The sequence below is a fragment of the Meles meles genome, chromosome 18 (genome assembly GCF_922984935.1).
Source record: "Meles meles chromosome 18, mMelMel3.1 paternal haplotype, whole genome shotgun sequence".
Taxonomy (NCBI): domain Eukaryota; kingdom Metazoa; phylum Chordata; class Mammalia; order Carnivora; family Mustelidae; genus Meles; species Meles meles.
Window position 1 is genome coordinate 24,792,975 of NC_060083.1, and position 12,209 is coordinate 24,805,183.

General features: G+C 43.4%; 1 protein-coding gene across 2 annotated transcripts in view; it reads right to left on the minus strand.

Moving 5' to 3' along the window:
* Nucleotides 1-10,183, minus strand: part of YWHAE (tyrosine 3-monooxygenase/tryptophan 5-monooxygenase activation protein epsilon) — a 60,382-nt gene extending 50,199 nt beyond the window's left edge. The window contains exon 1 of one of the 2 annotated variants that reach the window (XM_045984656.1): nt 10,008-10,183. In XM_045984656.1, the coding sequence (XP_045840612.1) occupies nt 10,008-10,071 (64 nt within the window). In that variant the 5' untranslated portion in view covers nt 10,072-10,183. The remainder of the gene's footprint in view (nt 1-10,007) is intronic. The other variant, XM_045984655.1, reaches the window with a different exon arrangement.
* Between the last annotated feature and the right edge of the window lie 2,026 nt (nt 10,184-12,209).

A 12,209-nucleotide genomic window follows, 5' to 3' on the forward strand; every position in this document is an offset into this window, starting at 1 on the left:
TTCCAATTAGCCTGTTAGGTAAAAAAAACAAGACAACCTTCTACCCAGATTCTGTAATTTTGACTGCAAAAATGTACCTCTCCTATCAATCTCAATATTGGGGGAGGTGCAGGATTCCCTCTTACTCCATCAAAACAGGAGATTTCTCCTTTCAGAGTTTAAGACGATATTCCCTCTGGCAGACAAACATGTTTAGCTGTGATAGAACCAAAAAGATGAGGTGTGGGGCGCCTGGGTAGCTCAGTGGGTTGGGCCTCTGCCTTCAGCTTGGTCATGGGGTCATGATCTCGGGATCTTGGGATCAAGCCCCGCATCATCAAGCCCCGCATCAGGCTCTCTGCTCAGCAGGGAATCTGCTTCCCCCATCTCTCTGCCTACTTGTGATCTCTGTCTGTCAAATAAACAAATAAAATCTTAAAAATAAAAAAAAAAAATTTTTTTTCAAGATGAGGTGTCGGGGCACCTGGGTGGCTCAGTGGGTTAAAGCCTCTGCCTTCAGCTCAGGTCATGATCCCAGGGTCCTGGAATTGGGCCCCACATCAGGCTCTCTGCTCTGCAGGGAGCCTGCTTCCTCCTCTCTCTCTGCCTGCTTCTCTGCCCATCTGTCTGTCAAATGAATAAATAAAATCTTGAAAAAAAAAAAAAAAGATGAGGTACAAAGAAAATAGAGGTAGAAAGTAAAAGATTGGCCAGGTAAGTTACCTAAGACACTGATATATTGGGGAAAAAGGAAAAAAGAGCTCAAGGTCTAAATTTCTTCTCATAATTTCTGTAGAATTAGAAGAAACAAAAAAGAAACATTAATATTTTGTTTTGAAATACATGGGGAGGGGGATGAATAGAAATAACCCTTGTACTGATACACTTTAAGAGGGAAGTTACACTATTTATTCAGATTTATTACCAATTTGACTTTTCCTAAGTCTCTGGACAAAAAAAAAAAACCCTCATCAAAATTTCAACAGTTTTAAAATTGTGAGGAAGAAGTCTATACTGCACAGAAAGAAATTTCATTAATGAGTTCCTTTTGGAAAATCCAAAAATAGTATCATAACTGTCAGGGATATTTTCTTGTTAAAGAGCACAGAATATTTTGAAATTTTCATGGTAGTACTTTCATAAAGTTGTTTTTTTTTTTAAGATTTTATTTATTTATTTGACAGAGAGAGATCACAAGTAGATAGAGAGGCAGGCAGAGAGAGAGAGAGGGAAGCAGGCTCCCCGCTGAGCAGAGAGCCCGATGCGGGACTCGATCCCAGGACCCCAAGATCATGACCTGAGCCGAAGGCAGCAGCTTAACCCACTAAAGTTTTACTATGTAACATAAAATTTAACCTATTAACAACAACAGAATCAATTAAGGGGTGCCTGGGCGGCTCAGTCAGTTCAGCATCTGACTTCAGCTCAGGTCATGATCTCAGGGTCCAGATACTGCTCAGTGGGGAGTCTCCTAGTCCCTCTGCCCTTCCACTCCCTCTCAAATAAATTTTTTTTTTTTAAATCAACTAATGGGGGCACCTGGGTGGCTCAGTGGGTTGAAGCCTCTGCCTTCCGCTCCAATCATGATCCTGGGGTCCTGGGATCGAGCCCCGCATCGGGCTCTCTGCTCAGTAGGGAGCCTGCTTCCTCTTCTCTCTTCTGCCTGCCTCTCTGCCTACTTGTGATCTCTGTCAAATAAATAAAATCTTTAAAAATAAATAAATAAATAAAATAAAAATCAACTAATGAAAGAATCACTTAATCACACTAACTTAAGCAGAACACATTTCTACAAAACAAAGGTGTTCACAATAACTTTTCCAAAGACCTTAAATGACTAACGACCAAGGATTAAGTAGTATTAACATTTTATATTAATCAGAACCCATTCACTACCCAAGGCTTACCATACATCTTTAGAACCACAATTCACAAAACTGGTTCTAGGTTCCTAGTCAGTAATCTGAGACCGCTAACAAAAATATTTTTAACCCTGAATTACTTTATATTTTTATTCTATGGAACCTTTCATTCCAAATCCACATATAACAAGTTTTATATCTGCCAGGGACACAGGCATATTCTCCTGAATATTAACCTGATATTAGTATCAAAAATACTACATAGTAGCGCAACATGGCCAAATTATAGATTATCTTGCTTGGATTTAATTTAGCCACATTCACTTTCAGGATATGCAAATTTTCACATCTGAGTTACATTTAAGGATTTTATTTTGAGAACTAACTTTTCTTTATGCAAATATAACTTGGGTACTAAAATGACAAGAGAATGCTTGTTAGGAATAACTGAAAAAACGTAGGTCATCGGGCACCTGGGTGGCTCAGTGGGTTAAGTCTCTACCTTTGGCTTGGGTCATGGCCTCAGGGTCCTGGGAGCAGAGCCCTGCATAGGGCTCTCTGCTCAGCAGAGAGCCTCCTTCCCCTCCCTCTCTGCCTGTCTCTCTGCCTACTTGTGATCTCTCTCTCTGTCAAATAAATAAATAGAATCTTTTTAAAAGGGGGGGGGCACCTGGGTGGCTCAGTGGGTTAAGCCACTGCCTTCAGCTCAGGTCATGATCTCAGGGTACTGGGATCAAGCCCTGCATCAGGTTCTCCACTCAGCAGGGAGCCTGCTTCCCCCTCTCTCTCTGCCTGCCTCTCTGTCTACTTGTGATCTCTGTGTCAAATAAATAAATAAAACCTTTAAAAAAATTTTTTTTAGGGCGCCTGGGTGGCTCAGTGGTTTAAGCCACTGCCTTCGGCTCAGGTCATGATCTCAGGGTCCTGGGATCAAGTCCCGCATCGGGCTCTCTGCTCGGCAGGGAGCCTGCTTCCCTCTCTCTCTCTCTGCCTGCCTCTCTGCCTACTTGTGATCTCTCTCTGTCAAATAAATAAATAAAATCTTTAAAAAAAAAAAAATTTTTTTAAAGGGGGGGGGTTGGTCATCTTCTAATACAACCATAGTGTATCAGTAGCAAAAACATATACTTCCATCTTTCACACTGGAAAGAAGGAATTTTTCACAGTAAGTAATATTAACTGGCAAGTATTATACTCTGCCCTCTACTAAACCCTTTAATTTCATTACAACCCTGTAAATCAGCAGGCAACACAGGTTATCTGAATCGCCGTTTTATAAGACAGGGAATCCAGATGATTCCAAGGCCTTTGCACTACTGCATCTGCTAAAGTATGAAATAGCCATAACCCTTAGTATAAAGTATCTCCTTCAAATTTTATATATAAAAAAAAATTTCTTATCACTTTAGCTGGATAAAATCCTGACCTGATCACAAGCCTACCAATGACAGATCTGCCCAACTACTGCGCTAGATCACCGGAAGAATGGCATAAATTAAAAGATTAAATTTCAAACAAAATAAACCAGGATCATGGCCATGTTTGTAAAACAGAATTCGGTGTTCTAAACAAAACAGTCCTAACAAGGTATGGGTGAGACTATAAATACGTATCTGGGAAAAAAGTTCTGAGCTTAGGGATAAACACTGCTTCTAAGTATTTTTAAACACTGATCTAGCTCAAGGTAGACATACATAAAACCAACATACTTGGCCTGGACACTATCAGTCAGGTTGACTAGTTGGTATGCCAGCAAGCTCTATTTTCAGCAACTATCCTTGACTTTTCAAGTTCCCAACTGGGGGAGGGGGGAGAGGAAATCTTTTACTTTGCCTTTGATTTCTCTTATGTTCTGCCAAACGTTAACTTCATTTCAGAAAGGGGACTTGAATCTAAGATACTTCTGTGATAGAGGGGACGGACAAAGCTTAAGAACTTTTTTATCAATCTAGGGGCGCCTGGGTGGCTCAGTTGTTAAGCGTCGGCCTTCGGCTCAGGTCACAATCCCAGGGTCCTTCCTTAGACTGAGCCCCATATGAGGCTCTCTGCTCAGCAAGAGGCCTGCTTCTCCCTCTCCCACTCCCCCCGCTTGTATTTCCTCTCTTGTCTCTCTGTCTCTCCCTCAAATAAATAAAAATCTTAAAAAAAAAAAAAAAAAGAACTTTTGTATGAACCCAAATGAGATGAGTAGAACAAATAGTCCTAAGTATGATAACCATAAGGCAAGTTTGCAGCTCAGGACAATCCTAGTTTATGCTTGCTATCCCAGCACTATTATGAACTGGTACCCCTTCGTTCCAAGGCATCCTGACTTGAATGATAAATCATGATGACCCTTTAATCATTATGGCAGTTATTATGACCCAGTTATTATGATGTAACCTCATTAACATGAATATTTAGTTAATGAGCTCAAACCACACAATTATGTTGGCAAACCAATTTGTCAACTAGGACATATCAGTATTTAACTGTACCAAATTGTTACTTGACCATTTCAGAAACAGACAAAACTTTTTGTTGCTGTTCCTTACTACCCCTTAACAGATTCTGTTTGACAGCTATCTAGGCTAATATTTGGAAATCTGCAAATTACTTGCCAACATTTCCCCTCCTGAAAGTGTTATGACTGTACCATTAACTAAAAGGCTGCATCCATCAAGACAACGGTGAGGGGAGGGGATTGCTTTTAAAAAAGCAACTTGCGGGGCACCTGGGTGGCTCAGTGGGTTAAAGCCTCTGCCTTCAGCTCAGGTCGTGGTCTCAGGGTCCTGGGATCGAGCCCGGCATTGGGCTCTCTGCTCAGCAGGGAGCCTGCCTTCCCTTCCCCCCTGCCTGCCTCTCTGCCTACTTGTGATTTCTGTCTGTCAAATTAAAAAAAAAAAAGCAACTTGCAGAAATGCACGCATTAGCCATACCCCAGCACAAACACCATGACAAACCAAGAAAACAGTATGCAAACACACATTTTGAGATTATCTAAAATCCCTCATTCTAATTTCATTCACTGTGCCTCAAGACGGGATTTTTTTTTTAAAAGCTTATTATTTTTTTAGTAATGGCTACACTCATTCTGGGGCTGGAACTCAGGACCCCAAGATCAGGAGTCGCATGCTCTTCTGAGCCAGCCAGGTGCCCCTAGATGGGACTGTTCTGGAAGTACAAGGTTTCTTCAGAAAAGCATGAAGATATTTTATCTACTATTTACGATGGATACCAGTCATAAACACCAAGACATATTATTTGAAGTAACTGCTAAAGAAATAGGCACACTCCCAAGGTACTACCTTACTTAGTTACACATAGGTCTTTTGTGAGTGGCTTAGGAAAGTAAGAGTACTCGGCTAAAGGTCAGCAGACAAGTTCTAGCTTTGCCATTTACTAGCCAACCAGTCATGTGACAGAGGGAGAAAAAAAAAATCACTACATCTCAAATTCACGTTTCTGAACCATTAAATGGAAGTAACATTATCTAGTTCATTAATACTTGAAATAGGTAAAAATGTCTGTGAAAGTGGTTCGTGAGAGAAGTTCTATATAAATGTGGCATTAAATAGTTTAAAAATTTAAACTTGGGGCGCCTGGGTGGCTCAGTGGTTTAAAGCCTCTGCCTTCGGCTCAGGTCATGATCTCAGGGTCCTGGGATAGAGCCCCACATCGGGCTCTCTGTTCGGCGGCGAGCCTGCTTCCTCCTCTCTCCCTCTCTCCCTGCCTCTCTGCCCACTTGTGATCTCTGTCAAATAAATAAATAAATAAATCTTTTAAAAAATAAATAAAAATAAAAGTAAGAATTTAAACTTTACCCTACTCCTGTCATTACTGCTTAAATACACAAATAGAGGGGCGCCTGGGTGGCTCAGTGGGTTAAAGCCTCTGCCTTCGGCTCAGGTCATGATCCCAGGGTCCTGGGATCGAGCCCCACATCCGGCTCTCTGCTCTGCAGGGAGCCTGCTTCCTCCTCTCTCTCTGCCTGCCTCTCTGCCTAGTTGTGATTTCTCTCTGTCAAATAAATAAAATATTAAAAAAAAAATACACAAATAGAAGAAAATCTGCGGCAAAATCAGCCTACAGGCCTTTTTATTTTTTTAACCATGCTTTCAACTTCTTAAAGTATCGGTAACTCATTTGTAAAATTCGGTACATTAAGTTACCAGACTGAAAATTCACTTGCTATACCAGGTTAAAGTCGGGAAATTTTTCCAATATTTCATATTCCCTTGACTGAGCTATCAGACAATTATGATAAGCCTGCTTGTTTGTATAAACTTTCAGTGTGTTTTCTTATTGAATCCAAATTTTTCTCAGACTATGTGTTTGTTCTACCTCATACAATTCAAGCTGAGACCTTTTCATGTAAAGGTGAAAAGGACGCCTAGGCATGTGCACAGTAGTAGGAATTTACTCCCACCATCTCAGATTACAATTTCATTATATTCCATAGTTTGGGAAGCCAACAAAATAAACTGAAATTTGCTCATTACACACAATATTGTATGGAAGTCTAAAGTAGGGGTGCCCAGCTGACTCAGGTTGTGTACCATGTGACTCTCGATCTTGGGGTCAGTGAGCTCAAGCTCCACATGTGATGCAGTTTACTTAAAAATTTTTTGAAGTGCTTTAAAAAAAAACACAACTCTAAACACAACAGAGCATTTGCTTTAATGAGCAGAGTATCCAATTCAGCTTATGTTTAGGCAGGAGAAAAAAATACATACAATAAAGTTAAGTCCATTAACTGAAAAAGCAGTAATAAAAATTACTGACCTAAGTAAAGAATTGACAGCAACCTGTTTTAAGCTCATTACTAAAGTTAATTTGCTGGAGTGCCTGGGTGGCTCAGTTGCGGTTAAGCGTAGGGATCTTGGTTTCGTCTTAGGGTTGTGAGATCAATCGCTGCACCAGGCTTCTAGATGGCTGTGGAGCCTGCTTAGGAGTCTCTCTCCCCCTTTCCCTGTACCCCTCACTCCTAATCACACCTTGCTCTCCCTCCCTCCCTCTCTAAAACAAATCTATAAAGTTAACTTACTATTTACCCATTTTTCCCATAACATGTATTAAGGAGTTATTTTAAAACATGTCCCCAACTTTCACTGACTACCAGAATAAGCTAGAGATAAGGCTCTGGTGTTTTAAAAGGACAGCTCTCAAGTAAGGAGACTCAAAATAAATGCATTCCTAGTATCGATGCATTCAGAGAGAATGAATAATCAACAGCAACTTTACTCTGGCCCCACATGGAGCAATCATCACAGGGAAAAAGTAAGGAAAGGACAAAGCCAGCAACTACCTCACAAACCCAAACGTACTTTATGCTGATCCCCTCTAATCTGAAAAATGTGAAATCTTCTCTTTTCTTTACCAATGTGATTTATATATATAAGAGGGTAAGACTTGGTTAAGGATGCCAGAAGGTAATAGATTTGACTCATACAGCTACAAATGTTATAAAAACTATCCCTTAGACTTCAGACTTAAGTGATGAGAGGCTAGATTTAATCTTCAAGGTGAACAGTCCTAGCCTATCTGGAACCTACAAGCATCCTTTTCCTGAACACAGCTTAGCTCTTCCTCTAGTACCATTAAATGATCCATATAAATTGATTCCAATTCCCCAGGATATAACTAAGTAATGCTACAAATAAGCATTAAATTCAACAGGGCATGAAAAATAAAAGATACTGCAGGAAACAAGAAAAGCTAATATTTACATCCAAGTACCCAAAACCAAATCATTCAAACTCACTTTTCCTATCTTCCACTCCCACACCACATACCTTTTGGTGACTAAAACTATGGGAAATTTTAGTCACCACAAACAAAACTGAATTGTTGTACCCAATGAAAGAATGGACACAGGTAGAGGCTGATTCCTGATGACTGCCTTTCCTTTCTTCCCTTCCAAAAAATTCCTGTCTTGTGCCCAACAGACAGTGGAGTTCCTCTCCACCTGGTAGATCCTATTTCCCTCCCACTTTCTATCCTGAAGGAGATACAATTAATGATGTGGCTCTCTCTAGATAGTGCTATGCTGAATAACTAGTTAAGGGTTTCATTAAAATTCCTCAATACCCAAATCCAAAATGTTACTACTAAACTGTCACTCACTTGGAAGCTAGAACCATGAGCTTCCAGTTCAGTTTTTAAAACAAATTAAAAAAAGGAAACAAACAAACAACAACAACAACAAAACAAAACCCCTTCCTCCACATCCTTTTTGGTTATCATAGCAAGTTAACTCAAAACCTAAATTCTCACAGACCAGAAAGCATTCAAATATAATTTCAGTTTCCTCCCAAGGAGACTAACAGATTAAGAGAGGAACCCACTGGGTGCATAAAGGGGAAAATGAAAAAACTTTCACTTCCAGCACACCTACATTGTTTCACTTTTAAACACTGAAATAAAGACAAATCCGACCTTGAGCTGTACCTCCCCACCTTATTTTCCTCCCCCTCCCAAGAATCTTGTTCAATACGAAGAGACATTTAAGGATTTAAAAAACAAATTTTGGTGCACTACACCTTTCTTCAATTTGAGTTCCTGGCCTACTTTTCAAATTCCTGAATCCTAATGTATGATACACTGGGACTACCCCCGGTGGCTATACACATGACCAACCAGGCATTCAAGGAAAGCAAGGGCCTTACAAAACATTTTGAAAAGTAAGTGGCTTCGGTAATTACGAAAAAATCTGAACATCGATGGCACTGGATTCAACCTTGTCTCACCCTGGAGAGCCTTTGAAGCACAGAAGCCACATTTAAGAATTTTTGTTTTTAAAATACTACAGTTTAACAGATATGGAGGTAATTCAAGTACCTAGGTCCAAACTAAAGGCAGTTGGGGGGGGGGGGGGGGTTAACTTTAAAAAGCAGCCTGAGAATCACTAAAACGGACACAATGGACATTTCGATCAAGTTCTGGAAAAATGACTAAAGAACCTAGAGGAGCAAAGAAGCAATGAACAAAGAACTGTTCAAAACTGTACACAAAGCCATTTATTTAAAAGAGAAAAAAGAAAATACGATCTGCCGGTATGCCCTATGTTCAAAATCCAAAAACCCAAGCGTCGGTTGAGTGCCTGGGATAGGTTAAGATCCCCAATGAAGTACAACAAACACGCATTCCAATCCCGGGGAGTGACCAAGATACAATTACTAAACGTTATTTGAAATAACTTTATTTTCCCACAGGTCTTTCCATTTATCATGATGGCTGGTGTAAATAGGAAAATCAACATTTTTAGACACTGGTAAACTGAGACACGGGCATTTGTGGGACTGAGAATCATGGTCTCCTTGTTCCCCGTTCAAAGCTCTATCCACCAGAACCTCCAGCTAACGGTGCCAAAAAATGATTTCAAGAACTTCGAGCTCTCCAGGATAAGGCCAGGAAAGGGACCGTGAGGTTTTTCTAGACATCCCCAGAAGAAGGCGAGGTTGAACGGAAAGCCTAAAAAACCCTCAACACAAGGTGTGTAGGCCTACAGAAAGGAAATCCGATCGCAGCATCTCAGCTGGCCTCCGCTCGAGGATGAACTGCAGTGATTCCCACTCTGTCCTTCCCCAACCCTCACCCAAGACTGCCCTCCACCACAAACCCAAAGCAGCCCTCCGCTCGCAAGGATTCTCCTTTGTGAGACTCCACAGCCGCCGCCCCACACTGGGCCTCCGGGGACAAGCCACCGCCCCCACCCGCCATATTTCTGTGAAAGGCGCCCGCGCTGCAGCTCCTGGTGCTACTCTCCCTAATGTGGCGGGTGTTTCTTCCCCCCATCACCCCACCCAATTGTTCTCCACATCCCAAGATGGCCCAGATGCTCCCCTGGGGATCGCCCGCCCGGAGCTAGCACCAGCCATCTCCTCCCCCTCCCCCGCCCCGGGACTCGCCCTCCCCCCAGCCGCCATTTTACAACCAACTCCTCCACCCTTTCCCCTCGGCCTCCTGGCCCGCGAGTGTGTGTAGCGTAAGACGCCAAAGGGGTCAAATTCCCGGGTCTGGGGCCTCCCGCCGCTCCGGGAGCCCACAGGACATTTCCTACTTTCCGAACCCACGTCCCCGGCCAAGCTCGGAGACGATGCCGCCATTTTGTCTCCGGCTCCCGGCCTCTGTGGGCGGCGGCAGAGGGTCCGAGAATTCCAGCCCCCAATTGCCCCCCCAACTCACCGTCGTATCGCTCAGCCTGCTCGGCCAGCTTCGCCTGGTACACCAGATCCTCCCGATCATCCATAGCGGCAGCGGCTCCGGCAGGGTCTGCGCGACGGATGGAAGCGGATAGCGTCTCCGACTCTCTCAGCCTCTCGCTCCGTGTCCGGGCAGCAAAAATGGCGGCGCTTCAATCCGGGACTTCCGCCTGCGCACGCGGACAACTGCTCAGCTCTATGGCAACCGCTCCCTGGCAACTGGCGCGGGGGGCGGGTCCGGGAGCTCAGAGCCCGAAGAGGCTGGAACCAGCTAGCCGTCCCTCCTCCATGGACTCCGAGGGCGTTGGAGGGCTGAGGCGGGAACTGAGACTGCTGGCAGGGAGAGCAGCCCGGAAACAGAGTGGGGGGTGGGGGGAGCTGCCTGGACCAATTCTGAAGAGAGTGAGCGAGGGATCCTGAGCTGTGCGGAGGGCCCACGCCTAGACCTGAGGGCAGAGAAAGCTCTAACGGTTTTTGTAATGGCAGGCCTTCCTCACTGAAACCAACTTCCCTACCTTACCCGTTTTCTCAGCCAAGCCCAGTCCTGGGTCTTTTTCACACCCTTTTGACACGGGGTAAAGAGTCGGGGTCTGCTATAAATGGTAAGGGTTGGGACCTCGTAGTTTTCGCACCTCAACTCACAAAGATTTTGCAGTCTGTCTTCTCCCTTTTAGCCTTCCTTTTCATCCTAGGCCCGCCGTGGATAAGAACAAGGAAGTTAGAAGTCTGGAGTGCAAGTTGTGAAAGAGTGGGACCAAGATTAATCGAGATTGAAGAGGCAGAAGTGGGAAAGAACCCGGCCTGTTTTGCTTCCCAGTGGACCCCTAGCACCTTGTACTCAATAAAGTATTGGTTGAAAGGCTGTGGAGCTCAGGTTAAAATACAAACCATGTGGTGGGGTGTGCAGTAGATGTGGAATAAAAACGAGGTTGGGGGCTTCTGGTTGGCTTAGTCTGTAGAGCACGCAACTCTTAATCCCGAGTCCTGAGTTCAAGTCCCACATTGGGCATGGAACCTATTTTAAAAACATCACCACCGGGGCACCTGGGTGGCTCAGTGGGTTAAGCCGCTGCTTTCGGCTCAGGTCGTGATCTCAGGGTCCTGGGATCGAGTCCCGCATCGGGCTCTCTGCTCAGCAGGGAGCCTGCTTCCCCTCTCTCTCTCTGCCTGCCTCTCTGTCTACTTGTGATCTCTCTCTGTCAAATAAATAAATAAAATCTTTAAAAAACAAAAAACAAAAAACACCACCACCACCCCCCAAAAAAACCAAAACCTTAGGTTGGAACCAAATTATGAAGAGCCTTAGATGCACCTTATTCCGTGGGCACAAGGTAGTTACATTTCTATGATTTTGCATGGAGGTTGCCATCATAGATAGACTCTGAAAAGATCAATAATGATTGCACAGCAGGCCTTGCAGAGCTGCTGCCCCAGAGCCATCTGTGCTGCCCAGCAAAGGATAATGCCACAGCGTCCTGGGACAAGGCTCTAGATGGGGAGCCCTTGGGCCCTCCTCCTTCAAACTGTTTGCAATCAAAATTCCAAAGACAGCAGAAAACTTTCGTGCTCTGAGCACTGGGGAGAAAGGATTTGGTTATGAAGATTCCTGCTTTCGCAGGATTGTATGCGCCAATGTGATGACTTCACACACCATCATTGTCAGTGGTGGCAAGGCCATCTATGGGGAAAAAATTGATGATGAAAATTTCATCCTAAAGCATATGGATTCTAGCATCTGTGTGTGGCAAATGCAGGACCCAACACAAAATTTTTCATCTGACCTGCCAAGATTGAGAGATTGGAAGGATGGCAAGCATGTGGTCTTTGGCAAGGTTATTGTGGAAGCCATGGAGAGCCTTGGGTACAAAAATGGCAAGATCAGCAAGATGATCACCATTGCTGACTATGGACAAATCTAACAAATTTGACTTGTGTTCTGACTACCACAACATTCCTTCGGTAGCTCAGGAGAGCACCTCTTCCACACCCACACCCATCTGGTTGAAATATCCTATAATCTTTGTGCTCTCATTGCAGTTCTATAGATTACATATTTTCTTTACTCCCCTCCAAGTCTAGCTGGATTGCAGAGTTACATTTATGATTATAAAATAAAAACTATACAAAAAAGATTGCACAGTCATGATTAAAGAAGAGATTAAACTATCAGGCTATAATAATACAG